Raw genomic sequence first — 14350 nt, 5'->3', positions numbered from 1 at the left:
TCTACCCAGTAAAAACTGGGTAAAAAGTTACCACTTGCATTATTACCTTTTATTTAAAAATAATAACTTACCTGTGTAGGCAAAAAGTAATTCTTTCTATTAATACCGGTAATCAAAATCATATCTTGAAGTCCGGGTTCGGCTCTACAGTGGGCACCGTTAATAGTAGCGATAAGTAATGGCAAATTACATTTCAGAAAAAATTGTCAATAAAATATACCCTTGTTTTCTAAAGTTGTATAGTACATAATTTATATTACAAAATAACATCAGTGAATAGATCCATATCGTGGAGCGGTATAGTGTGTTGGATTATAAAACAACAGGGGTGAGTTCGCACTCTTTGGGTATCTTTATGGTAAAAATATTTTTGGAGAGCTGGTATGCTTGCGAAGAAGTACTTATTTTTCGACTGCTGGCATGCTTGCACGGAAGTACTTTCCTCCAATGTCATGCCCCTGTAAAAGTATTACTACTGATATATGTACTAGGAAGTTGTTGCCAATTTGGCGCAGGCATACTTGTACTCATACCTGGTAATAGGAGTTTTTGCTGGGTATAGAACATTTTTTCAAAATTTTATTTCTGTAGAAAATTTTGTCAAAATTTTATTTCTATAGAAATTTTTTTGCAAAAGTTTATTTCTAGCGAAATTTTTGTCACAATTTTATTTCTATAGAATTTTTTCGTCAAAATTTTATTTCTATAGAAATTTTTGTCAAAATTTTATTTCTATAGAATTTTTTTTCAAAATTTTATTCCTATGGAAATTTTTGTCAGATTTTTATTTCTATAGAAGATTTTGTCAAAATTTTATTTCTACAGAAGTCTTTTGCAAAATTTAATTTCTATAGATTTTTTTTGCCAAATTTTATTTCTTTACACATTTTTTTGCAAAATTTTGTCAACATTTTATATTATTTCTATAGAAAATTTTGTCAAAATTTTATTTCTATAGATTTTTTTTTGCAAAATTTTATTTCTATAGAAATTTTTGCAAATTTTTTTCTATAGAAAATTTTTACAAAATTTTATTTCTATAGAATTTTTTTTTTGCAAAATTTTATTTCTATAGAATTTTTTTGCAAAATTTTAGTTCTATAGAAATTTTTTGCTATTTTTTTCTATAGAAAATTTTGTCAACTTTTATTTGTATAGAACATTTTGTCAACATTTTACTTCTATAGAAAATTTTGTCAAAATTTTATTTCTATCGAAAATTTTGTCAACATTTTATTTCTATGGAAAATTTTATCAAATTTTTATTTCTATAGAAAATTTTTGCAAAATTTTGTTTCTACAGATTTTTTTGCAAAACTTTATTTCTATAGAAAATTTTGTCAAAATTTTATTTTTATACAAAATTTTGTCAAAATTTTATTTCTGTAGACAATTTTGTCAAAATTTTATTTCTGTAGAAAATTTTGTCAAAATTTTATGTCTATAGAACATTTTGTCAAAATTTTATTTCTATAGAAAATTGTATCAAATTTTTATTTCTATAGAAAATTTTTGCAAAATTTTATTTCTATAGAAAATTTTGTCGAAATTTTATTTTTATACAAAATTTTGTTAAAATTTTATTTCTATAGAAAATTTTGTCAAGATTTTATTTCTGTAGAAAATTTTATCAAAATTTAATTTCTATTGAAAATTTTTTCAAAATATTATTTCTGTAGAAAATTTTGTCAAATTTTTGTTTAATTTTAGTATAATTAACAATAACAAAGATTATGGATTTGGTGAAAGTATATTACATCAAGGACAGTTGGTTTTCCATACACCTCCCTATAGTTTACATTCTGTATCACTGCACGATTCAGCTGATTTTACCGGAAAGGTAAGAATTGCATTATCTCAATCAATTTATGTATGCATTAATATTCGTTTTTCTATTTGCGTTATAGGGTAAATTATATCGTCCACCGGCTGCAGTAAATGGTAGTTTGAAAAAGTCCGATATAACCACAACAAAAGATTTAAGCGCAAAAATGAAATTGGGTGGAGCTTCGACTTTGGACAAAGATATGAATGGGCGTAAATCTAGAGAAAGTATTGGATCACCAAACACTTTGGAAAGGCGTAGTAAACGTTATTCATATTCTACACAAAGGCAAACATCAGTTGAAGTTCCTTATGCTCGATTACTTGATAGTCCATCGAAAAAGGTGTTGCGCCAAGATTCGTCAGACTCACAAGTTATTGTCTATCGAAGGGGTTCCGATACGAATAATAGTAAATCTCAAAATAATACATTACGTGTATCGCCACCGAAAACAAGTATTTCCGATTCACGTTTAACGGGAGAAGTCAATGTTGAAGATGAACTGGAGGTAAGAAGAAACAGTGATAGAGAGAATAGTTTTCATTCAAATCGCTATATTTTTTTATTATAACACAGAAAAAAAGTATTGCCAAATTATTTACAATTAAAAAGTTTATTGAAGTTGAAATCGTAATCAATTAAAAAATTAACCAATACAATTAATTTTTTACTAAAATTTAAAAGAAAGTCAATTATTTATTTTTTTTTTTATTTTTAATTAAATTATTAATTATCCTAATTAACATTTTAATTAAATACAAGCAACCCATTCTAAATAAAAACCAATTGAAAATTTTATTCGAAAATAATTAATCTCATATTATTAAATAGTTTAAAAAAATCACACTATAATTAAAAACGGAGAATAAAGTATAAAATCTTGTAAAATTATAAGAAAATCATTTCATCGAAAGGAAAAATAATTATAAATAAATAGTTAATAATACAATAAATAATTGATTATCTCAGATAAAAAATTGATTAACTAAAATTAATTATATCTTTAATTGAACAAATAAAAATATTATTAAATTAAAAAAGTGCCGTAAGAAATCAATTAATTTTTTAATCTATTATATTTTTTATTTCTAATTAATTCTGTGATTGATACTATCATTTTCCAAATTTCATGATCCAATTATTTTTTTTTAATTAATTAATTTCGTTATTGAGTCAGGAAAAGTTTTTTTTTCTGTGATACCTTCCATATACAGTGATACCTCTTAAAAATGGGCTCCCACGGTCGCCTAAATTTTGTCCATATGTGGGAGGTGTCCACTTATAAGCGGTTAATTTTCATGTGATAATATAGCAAATGTCCACTGTTGAGAGGTTTCCGCTTTTCAGTGTGTTCAGATTTGAGAGTTTTCACTGTATATGTAAAAGCAAGACATTAGTGTATCTTTGGTCTCATATCTTATAAAAGTTTTCGCCCAAAGTGGGCTTTCTCAAATGTTTTAAACCTAATTAGTTCTGTTATGTTAATGTAGGGCTTAATTTTTGTTTTTTTTTTAGATTCCCGATGAAATGTCTCATTCTGCTCCGCATTCGCATCCTTTGGAGTTTGAAATTGCTGATATAAATGTACATTCTCATTTGGCCAATCAGGATTTACCAAATGGGGAACATTTAACAAGGGAAGTCCAAAGAACAATATCTCTAACATCGGAAAACCCATCGGAAATGTTTTTCTCTGCCGAGGAAGATATATCAAATATTATGTCTCAAAGAGGTTCAATAAAAAATCACAATGGCTCTATAGTATTTTCCGGAAAGAAACGATTCTCTTCAGATTTAAGGTACGCAAGGCACATGTGATAAAATTGGGACAAATGTTTAGTAATACAATCGTTATCTTTATTTTTCGTAGCATTGGTAATCAAAATGAAAATCCAACACTTTCATCATTGAATACCTATAGAAGCGATTTGGAAATTCATGCCCCCGAAACGAATAATAAATCTCTATCGAAAAGGCCTCAAAGCACCACGGAATTGGTATGTATCTTTCATTGAAAATTTGCCAGATTCTCCAGCTTTTTCATTATTTTCACCTTAAACATGAAATCACATTTTTTTCGAAATGTCCAAAGTCATGTATTTGTAATTTTATTTTTTTTTTAATCTATTGTTTAAAAGAGAATATATAAAAAAATATTTATAAATAATATTTAAATTAATTTTCTAAATTCAATGCTAAAGTACAGTATCATAATACAAATTATAAAATATAGCTTTTTTATAAATATATATATGAAACGAACGGGCTCTTGCTTCATTTATTCTTCATTTCCAAAACCTTTTCAACTAACCACGAATCTTCGAGATCTAATCTAAACTTCTATAATGAGGAAAAACAAATCTTTCATTTGTTTATTTTCTTTTTGCATGATTTTCTTTCTTTCTTTCTTTTGTATATATCCTATGATTTCCTATCATTTTCATGTGAAAATCTAATTGAAATAACAATAACCTATTCGAAACGAAAAATAAACTTGATCTTGACCATCTTTCTGCCAAATTCAAAATTTTATATATTTCAAAATCGTAAATCCCATCAAATTTCATAGAACGAAGACGTCAGACGTATTCATGGTCTTGCTACACCAATCAGAAAACTTACAAATATCTCATCAAGACCTGAGTATCGACATTTTATTCATGATGTGAGTAGTTTTTAGTGTGTTTAAACAAAAATACTAAAGAAATACAAAAAAAAAAGAAAAAAAATAATAAAAACCAAAAACACATTTCCTTTCCAATCCTAACTAGACTCTGTTTTTCTATCGTTTTCTAGAATCTGTTTAGATAAATTGTTTTTAAATATCCTTATTGCGTTTAATTTCTTCTGTCTTTAAAATGTAGTTCGTACAAAAAAAAGAGCGATTGGCTAAATTTTTTATTTTGTATATAGATAAAAATTGGTAGCTCAATTATTTAGATTATTATATTTGAATGTTTAACACTGCAAAACATATGTATTCCAGAGTCCACAAAAAAATGGATTAAAATAAAAATGACACAATATCAAATATGTAATACCTACAAGCAACAAAACAAATGACACAAACGATCTGTTTTTAGTTGTTATTTTGCGTGTTATTACATTCATTGTATACATTATATTATATTATAATATTTAAATTAGTTTAGCTGTGTTTGCATTTCTTTTGCATGTTTGTATATTTGTTATTATTCAATACGAATATTTAGTATTTTGATTATTTTTTATAAAACTGTAGATAAATAATAAGACTTTGTTTTGTTAAAGCTGAGGTACTCCAATAGCTTTTGAAAAGGGGTTTTATTTAAAGTCTTTTTGCACAGAAAATATATTACCAAAATTTTTCCAATTACAATTTTAGTTGAATTTGAAAAAAATATTCAATTAAAAATTTAATTGGTTCAACTCCTATGTGGGCCACTAGGTCTTTGTATTATATTGAATGAATAAATAAATAAAATAAAAATAAACTCATTTTTTAACTGAAAAAAATTACAAAAATTAATTATATCAATTAACATTTTAATTGGAACAATTAAATTTTTTAGTGACTTTGGTGATTGAAGACATTGCAATTAAAAATTAATTGGATCAATTAATTTCGTGATTAAAGATAAAAATATTTTTTTTTTCTCCGTATGTAAGAGAGAGAGGAACCAAAAAATATAGATTATAGATTTCAACATATATTTCATGATTCATCGGGATCAAACGCTGTTTGACAGTTCCGAAGATTAAAAAAATAAACGTAGAAAACAAGAACACGTGTACGGTTTGGATTCATTTTGAGCTGTTGTAGCCCCTGGGAATTTTTGTATGAAAGAAAAACATATTATTGGGATTAGACATTTAAGCATCAACATCCAGCTCGAGGAAGCGAGCTGCCTCTACTGGATGAGTCCAGAGTGAAATAGGTGTCAGGTCTGTCGGCTTTACAGGACACGCGAAGAGATGCCTCGTGATGTGAGACGACTGTCCACAATTCGGGCAGACATCCTGGATTTCTGGGTTCAGAAGGGAGAGGTAACTATTCAAGTATCTGGAGATCCCCGATCTTATCTGTGATAGCACCGACCTGGTTTCTCTAGGAAGCCGTCTCTCATAGTCGCTGATTGGTGGTGGTCTTCCCCCCAGTACAACGCTGCACTGATAGGAGTCTATAGCCTTCTGAACCACTGCCGTGTGTGTCGCCCTCAATGCCGTCCTTATTCCCTCATCACTGTCATCGCCGATTAAGTGCTCTATTGACTGAATATCCTTCCTAAAATTAAACCGAATGGGCTTTTCTCTTTCGGTTGATAATCTCCTTGACGTGGCATGGTTTGGGTGGTTTATCCCCCTGCACTTTATCAGGTGCTGTTGGGTGAAGAGGGTGCAGTGTTGTCTCATTTTGGCCTCATGTTGCAGATGCTAATGTGGTGTCTTAGAGTGACATCCAGTGGCAATCCGCAACGCAGTATTTTGCACCGTCTGGAGATTTCTCCATTGGGTATCGCTAATACTGGGAGTCCAAACAGGGGCTGCATTATCGGTAAGGGGACGACCAATTGACTCGTAGATCTTTTGTATCGTCTCCTTATCTTTTCCCCAGGTGCTACCAGCCAATGCCTTCAGGATACCATTTCCGCATGTTTACCAAAGAGGAACAGACTATCAAACTTCCCACCGTGGTGCAATGGTTAGCATGCCCGCCTTGCATACACAAGGTCGTGGGTTCGATTCCTGCTTTGACCGAACACCAAAAAGTTTTGCAGCGGTGGATTATCCCACCTCAGTAATGCTGGTGACATTTCTGAGGGTTTCAAAGCTTCTCTAAGTGGTTTCACTAATGTGGAACGCCGTTCGGACTCGGCTATAAAAAAGGAGATCCCTTGTCATTGAGCTTAACATGGAATCGGGCAGCACTCAGTGATAAGAGAGAAGTGAGCCTGATACATCGGACTGTCACCTAACCTAACCTAACGTCACAGCAAGAACCTTAGAGTTCTTATATGTGGGGATACTCCGGCCACGTATTTGGATATCGAGTTCCAGGTTCACTTCTTTGGTCCACGATGTAAAAATGGTCGCTGTCGATTTAGGGGCAGAAAGTTTCAGATTCCTGTTGACAAAGAAATCCCTAAGTGGAGATAGGTAATCATTAATCCTCACCTCAAGGTCCCTGATGTCACTATGGAACAGTCGTCCGTATATAATCAGGTGGACATCTGGTGGTGGTGGGGTAGCTCCAGCCACGTAGAAATTGTAGAGGAGGGGGGACAGTACCCCGCCTTGAGGTACGCCTCAAGGCTGTCCACCCTCTGAATTCCACATAGGATTATTATTAGGGAGGGTGGTTCCCATAATATCCCCCCAGAGCGTGGTGTGGTAGACAAATCCAATGCTTCGCGAATCGAACATTTATGCGGCCTCTTACTATTCAAACCCTCTGCAATGTTGGCGACCCTCACAGCAGTCGATCCTACATATCGGGGTCGACACAAGGAACCCAACCTTGTCCAAGGACTGCAACCTCCCTATGGGAACACAGGTATGTTGCGCTGTTGTTGTTGTAGTCCCTGGGAATTTATGTATGAGAAAAATAGTATTTATGCATGGGAAAATAAAAGACAAAACAAACAAATTATTAGGATTAGGCACATTGGCGACCCTCACAGCAGTCGATCCTACATATCGGGGTCGACACAAGGAACCCAACCTTGTCCAAGGACTGCAACCTCCCTATGGGAACACAAGTATGTTGCGCTGTTGTTGTTGTAGTCCCTGGGAATTTATGTATGAGAAAAATAGTATTTATGTATGGGAAAATAAAAGACAAAACAAACAAATTATTAGGATTAGGCATTTAGGCTTCAACATCTAGTTTGAGGAAGCGAGCTGCCTCTACTGGATGAGTCCAGAGTGAAGAGGTTGTGTCGGCTTTGCAGGATACGCGAAGGGAGAGGTAAATATTTAAGTACCTTGAGATCCCCGATACTAGCTGAGATAGCACCAACCTGGTTCATCTAGGAAGCCGTCTCTCATCGTCGCTAATAGGTGGTGGTCTTCCCTCCAGGCACTACGCTGCACTGGTAGGTATCTATAGCCTTGAACCGCCCTCAATGCCGTCCTTATTCCTTCATCATATTCATCGCAGATCAAGGTCTATTGCCTGGATATATTTTCTAAAATCAAACCGAATGGGCTTGCCTCTATCGGATTTTGGATGGTTTACCCCTCTGCACTTTATCAGTTGCTGGTGGGTGAAGAGGTTGCAGTATTGTCCCACCAACAGCATTTTGGACTCATGCTGTTCTGGTGTTTTGGAGAGAAATCCGATGGTAATATGCAGCGCAGTATTTGTCCTCGTTTGAATTAGGTATCTCAAATACTGAGAGTTTAAGCGGGGGCCGCATAATCAATAAGGAAACGACTAATAGACTTATAAGTCTTTTGTATCGTCTCTTTATCTTTACGCCAAGTGCTACCAGTCAATGCCTTCAGTATCTCCCAATGTTTTTCCATTTTCGCATGTTTTTCAAAAAAGGAACAAACTATCAAGAAGTTTGTTGTTCTTGCATTTGTGGATGCTCAGACCACGAATGTGGATATCCTATTCCAGGTTCACTTTTTTGGTCCATGATGTGAAAATGTTTGCCATCAGAAAGTTTCCGATTCCTGTCTCTCTTTCCTCTGAATTCCACAGCCTGTCAGCCATATAGTTTGCCAATCTCAAGGTTATTGGGGAGAGAAGTCCCTATAATATCTCCTAAGAGAGTGGCATCGTTCACCGTATCAAATGCTTTAGCCAAGTCCGATGCTACGAGAACCGAAAGTTTTCCGTAACTTTCGGGTCCAGACATCATCTGCAAATGTCATCATATAATGCCAATAAAAGGCTTCAATTCATGTTTCTTCATCGCCAACAGAATTTCGCAATTCCTGCGGTTCTGCTCGTCCCATATCCACTTAGTTTGCTCGCAAACTTTCGAAGAGACACAGCTGAGTAAAAGGAGCAATGACGTTCCACAAGCAATGACATTCGTTCATCCACAGTGCCCAGGTACCCAGTAAAGGGTTACATTATGCTGTTCAGTGAAAACCCTGAGTTCTCTACGACATCCGCTGACTCCCTTAGACCTTATGTCTACATTGCCCAAGGCCTTTATGTCTGCTTGGCTATCGACTATCCTGAAAGATACTGCAGTCGCTATCTAACGTATACAACTCTCGTATTCCTAGTTCGCTGCAAAGGGTTACATTATGCTGTTCAGTGAAAACCCTGAGTTCTCTACGACATCCGCTGACTCCCTTAGACCTTATGTCTACATTGCCCAAGGCCTTTATGTCTGCTTGGCTATCGACTATCCTGAAAGATACTGCAGTCGCTATCTAACGTATACAACTCTCTTATTCCTAGTTCACTGCAATAAACGCCGCTACCACTTCCTTTGTCCATTTGAGGTCCAACTGTATACATTTTCAGTGTTCCGAAAGGAACCATCCTTTCCTCCCACTTTTACATACTTGGTATAATATATTGGGCTTATCGTCTCATCTCTTCTGTTTTCCATTTGGGCAAATCGAGTGAGCAAACTTCCTCTAAAGTGGCAGGGGTTGTGGTCCTTATAGCGCTTGTCGTATAAAGCTACCTAAAGAGGGAAGTTCGCATTTCGCCGTGTTCCTTGACTAATTTTTGACAAGAGCACAATAGTGCATAGGCCTTCTTTATGCGGTCTGCGTTATTTGCCATCTAGTTCAGTTTGGAGAATTCCAAAGTATCTTGCTGATTTCGAGAGTGTAATCTCTGAAGACGTTCCAGTTGGATTTCTTTTGGTTGGTAAATGTCCGGTGTTCAGATATTATGAAAACGGTCAATTGCTCAATGGAGAGAATTACCCCAGGTTATTCCTCTTTCATTCGCGGACACTTCCGGTTTCACACACGTAAAAACGGAATAAATTACGCTTGTGCCACTCTTGCATCAAGAAGTGAGTCTAAGTACTAGTGAGGACACCGTATAAGTCCCATATAAATACGTCCTCCGAGTTGAATTCGATGTGGACATATCCCCGCAGATTTACTAGTTTTTGTCTTGATTTACTAGTTTTTGTCTCGGCCGGGTTTACCAACAAGATTTTTGAGTATATGCTTGTTTCAACATAATTTCGATACAATAGCATTTTATATAGCAAAGCATGTTTCTAAGTTACCTCTGCATCATTTTTAGGAGTAGAATATATTTTGCATCTATTTGTAATCCACTTTAAAAAAAAATCGTTTACTTTTTTCTTGTGAAAACACACACATATATCCACTGTTTTATATATCTTCTTCATAATATAGGTGGATTCGAGAGCATCATCGTCGGGTACACCTTCCTTGTCATCGAACTCATTTATATCGGCAATGTCCTCACAAGAAGATGTGGCCCTCGTCAATTTACATCAACAAGTGAATCGACCCATAATTGATTCACCTCTCCTAATGGCCAGCTATTTGAATCATTTGTCGCAAGTGAAATGTTTCAATTGGACCTCATGCTCTTTCCCATCTGGTTTGGATGTCTTTTCTACTCCACTATTTCATGAGAACGAAGGAGGTGGCCTTACATACATTGGCAGTAAAATGATACCTCATTTCGATTTGTATTCATCATGGCGAGAGATAAAAGTTGTGCCACGTTATGAGAATACTACGGGTAGCAATAGTTCGGCCACATTTATGGGTGGTCCAAAATCACATCCCTGGGATCCTAGTGTTTTGCTGAAAGAGGAGGAGAGCGATAAATCGACAAACGGTTTTGATGATGGTGAATTTATGAGCCTGCAAGCAGAAGGTGCAGCATGTACATCGGTTGTGGCCCGACTCAAAGGGCAGGTTAATATATTTTTAACACCTTTATTATTGGAAGGTTTACAAAGGTAAGTTACAATTAGTTTCTTTTAATGCGAATATGTTTACTATGGGCCTCTGAATTTCTGGGGAATGAACCATGCAGTTGTCTAATGTAATATTCATTGTAGTTTAGCTAGAATTGTTAATTGAAAAATTAATATACAATTCTTTATATGGAGGTACTCTAAATTTTCTTCTCACCCTGTAGTCTTCTTTTTCACCTGTTGATATTTTCAAGGATATGGTATTTTTAGGATATGGTATTTGATCATATTGAAATTCGTCTGTATAGTCCATATCACTATGGCCGTTAGAAATTTCTTCTTCATTTACCTCGGTGGGACTATTTAGAAATGAAAAAGAAAATATTTAAGTAAATATGTTGTAAAGAGGATCCACATATAGACCGTTACCATCACCCATGTTCGGATATCCACTTCAATTCCACTTCCACTATTCACATAAAATCCAAATTTTTTACGCGAGTACTTTAACCGGAAATACATCCATCTTGGACATAATTCAACTTTCACTAATGCTTTTGCAAGTAAATTGATTTCACGAAAATTCCGGTGAAAGTGGATTGTAGGACACCAAAATCGTGGAATTGATTCACATTCACCGTGAAGTTGATTTGCGAACATGGGCATATGTTCGGTTTTTGAGTTGAAAATAAGTGATTGCTTATTTTTAATGAAAGTGAAAGATAGAACAAACATTTTAGTATAAAATCTTTGGAAATATAAATTAATTGCAAAAAAGTGCGAAAACCGAACATAGTAGCGCCTTTATCGTGTTGTCATCGACATCCCCTTTGGCGATTCTAAATATATTTTGTCAAGCATGTAATGGTTACTTATCGTGGACGAATTTCCCGTGGTGGTGCTTTACACGGTTGCTGCAAAAATAGGCAGACACTCAAACGGTTATGACTGCAGAAAGACAAATCTATGGTCTATTTAACGGCACGGTGAATTTCCCCATGGAAGCATCAAGATTGACAGTTAAGAGGGACGATATCCGGAAAGTAACTCTTGCGGTTCTCAGGGTCTCGAGTCTCGCTAAGGAGATCGACCTGCTTGTGGCCACCCATAAGCGAGAAAAGTGGCACAAGTATTTGGAGGAGTCCGATTTTGGATCAAAACGATTGTGGTCCACGATCCCACGAACCCCAAAACGAAAAGATAACATCTGCATTTCGCTTTGGGGGTGCAAACTCCGAAGGACGACACCCGTGCAGCGAATGCATTCTGCCGACAATTCGTCGAGCACCCCAGACAGTATACCGTACATGCAGAAGGCAAAAACGAGTCTTCCGTGCACTCACGACAGGACAGCCACCCTATGGTAATCAGCCAGGAGACTGTGCTCCAAGCGATAAAGGTCGCCAAGAGCTCAAAAGCAAACGGTTCAGATGGTTTGGCTACAAGGATGTTGAAGCAAATAGGAGAGAATGGTAGCGCCATACCACCAATGTTTGTCTCAACACTCTCGAAATACCTGATATCTGGAAAATAGGGAAGTTTGTTCCAGTTCTGAAAACAGAAAAACAGGTACATCTTGGAGACTCATATCGACAAAATACCCCTATTTCCCTCGTAAAAAAGCTTCTGGAAGACATTTTACTGCCGTACTTCACAGAATATCCAATGTTGACAATGTTGGAACATTAACATGGTTTTCGCTCGGGCAAGAGTACGGAAACTGCGTTGTGTGAATTAACAGCCAATTTTGCAGAGGGAGTGAATAGTAAGTAGGCCGCATTAACGTTCGATTCTCTTACCATTGGACTTGTCTAACTCGTTTGATACGGTGAACCATACCACCCTTCTGGGAAACATTATGGGAACTTTTCTCCTTAATAAACTTAAGAGCTGGTTGGTAAACTATATCACTGGCCGACAGTTCTATGTGGTATTCAGAGGAAAGACATCTTCGCCTAGGAGAAATTAACAAGGCGTACCTTAAAGGGTGTACTGCCCCCCGTAATTTTTAGCTTCTATATGGCTGGAGATCCTCTTTCACCATCAGACGTCCACCTAATAACCTATGCGGATGAGTGTTCCATAGTTACATAAGGTAGAGACGTCAAGGAGCTTGAGTTGAAGGTTAAATACTACCTCCCTGCACATAGGGACTTCTTTGTAAGCAGGAATCTGAAACTTTCTGTTCCTAAATCGACGGCAACCATTTGATGAGGATGTCAATCTCGAGTTCGATATCCACATTCGTGTCCAGAGTATCGCCACATGCAAGAACCCCAAGTTCCGTGGTGTGACCTTTATGGAAAGCATGCGAAAGGGTAGCTAAACACGTTGGGAGTAGAAACAAGATCCTGAAGGCATTGGTAAAACAAGATCATGAAAGCCCCTGGGGGAAAGACAACGATACGAAACAAAACACCTATGGGTCTATTAGTCGTACCCTTATCGATTATGTGGCCCCCGTTTGGACTCTCAGTATTTGCGATAGTCCATTGTCATCGGATATCACAATGGACTGAATAGTCTAAGTGAGCCTGAATCTTAATCGGGCTGCCACCTTAACCTATTGTCATCGGAGGTTACTTCAGAACAGCATCTGCAGCATGAGTCAAAAATGCTCTCGGTGAAGCAACACTGCAGCCTCCTCACCCACCAGCACCTGATAAAGTGCAGAGAGGTAAACCACTAAAACCATCCTACATCCAGGAGGATACCATCTGAACGAGCCAAGCCCGTTCGGCGATAACATTGAAGAGGACACACGGCAGCGGTTCAGAAAGTAATAGATTCCTACCAGTGCTGCGTGGAAAACCACTACCATGGTGTCCTACAAATCCTACTTAAATGTAGAGGCAGCTCGCTTCTTCAAACTGGATATAGAAGCTTAAATGTTTAGCACTGCCTATGGACAACTTTTATGGGATCATCCTGCAGCATAGAGCTTCTTGTCAAAGGCTATAAGTCGCAATGAAGGATATCGAAGACTTCAATCGGAATTAGGATTTGTAACTGTTTTCTTATTGGATGTTTCTTTATAAATATATTTTAATATATTATTTAAGAAGTAGTACCTTTCTTCATGACTTTCATATTCATAATTCAGCTCGCTATTCAATTCAATTAGATTGTTTAGAGCGTTCAGATCATTAATCGACATTCCATTCAGAACCATTCTCATTTCAGATTCAGAGAGGTCATATTGCGGTACAGAATGTTTCTAAAAATAATATTGTTTGAAAGAATTTTATTGGTTAATTGGTTGTGTTATTTATGCCATGTACTCCAATCTTAGCAATATCTTGTTCTTTAAGTCCCAAAAAGCAAATTAACCAAGATGCGCCACATCAGTACTTTTTTTGCATAATATTTCCTAAACTTCAGAAGAGATTTAGGTTGAAATTTGGAAAATTAGTTTCTTTTAATAGCATCGCGCTTGCCAGTTTTTTTGTTTTTGAAACTTCAACTTTTGTCTAGATTTTTGCATCGTCATGCTCTTGGACAAAATTTCATCAATTTTATATACCGAAATCACTATATTAACGCAAATTAGTAAAAATATAAAAAATGTTATTGTAAATTGATGTATATTTTGAAAAGACATTGTTTTCTCTGTATTATAAAATTAAAATTTTTTCTTTGTTTATTTTTTTTCTATTTTCAG

At 35.5% G+C, this 14350-nt stretch overlaps 2 protein-coding genes across 5 annotated transcripts in view; one reads left to right on the top strand and one right to left on the bottom strand.

Annotated features, from left to right (window-relative positions):
* tweek (transmembrane protein KIAA1109 homolog tweek) overlaps positions 1-14350 on the top strand; it is a 61427-nt gene that overhangs the window by 11504 nt on the left and 35573 nt on the right. For 2 of the 3 annotated variants that reach the window (XM_075297135.1, XM_075297132.1), the window contains exons 9-13: positions 1711-1840; positions 1908-2333; positions 3341-3624; positions 3696-3822; positions 10154-10731. In XM_075297135.1, coding sequence (XP_075153250.1) covers positions 1711-1840; positions 1908-2333; positions 3341-3624; positions 3696-3822; positions 10154-10731 — 1545 coding nt within the window. Of the gene's footprint in view, positions 1-1710; positions 1841-1907; positions 2334-3340; positions 3625-3695; positions 3823-4394; positions 4491-10153; positions 10732-14350 lie in introns of all 3 variants that reach the window. The other variant, XM_075297134.1, reaches the window with a different exon arrangement.
* LOC142226891 (uncharacterized) lies at positions 10661-14298 on the bottom strand. Of its 2 annotated transcripts, none has more exons than XM_075297136.1 (4): positions 14213-14298; positions 13761-13906; positions 10907-11048; positions 10661-10838 (listed from the first exon to the last, which is right to left on the bottom strand). In XM_075297136.1, exons 1-4 carry the CDS (start codon positions 14288-14290, stop codon positions 10743-10745), a joined length of 462 nt encoding a protein of 153 aa, XP_075153251.1. In that variant the 5' UTR covers positions 14291-14298; the 3' UTR covers positions 10661-10742. The 2 variants fall into 2 exon arrangements, with proteins under 2 accessions (XP_075153251.1, XP_075153252.1); XM_075297137.1 differs by having other exon boundaries at positions 10927-11048.

The sequence above is a fragment of the Haematobia irritans genome, chromosome 2 (assembly GCF_050003625.1).
Source record: "Haematobia irritans isolate KBUSLIRL chromosome 2, ASM5000362v1, whole genome shotgun sequence".
Lineage (NCBI taxonomy): Eukaryota > Metazoa > Arthropoda > Insecta > Diptera > Muscidae > Haematobia > Haematobia irritans.
This window is presented reverse-complemented; position numbering and strand designations above follow the sequence as displayed.

Coding starts and splice junctions, on each gene's coding strand:
- LOC142226891 (XM_075297136.1), bottom strand. CDS start 14,290: ATGTCTTTTCAAAATATACATCAATTTACAATAACATTTTTTATATTT. Junction 11,049..13,760: donor TATGAAAGTCATGAAGAAAG/GTACTACTTCTT, acceptor ATTTCTAAATAG/TCCCACCGAGGTAAATGAAG. Junction 10,839..10,906: donor GTGAAAAAGAAGACTACAGG/GTGAGAAGAAAA, acceptor TAACAATTCTAG/CTAAACTACAATGAATATTA.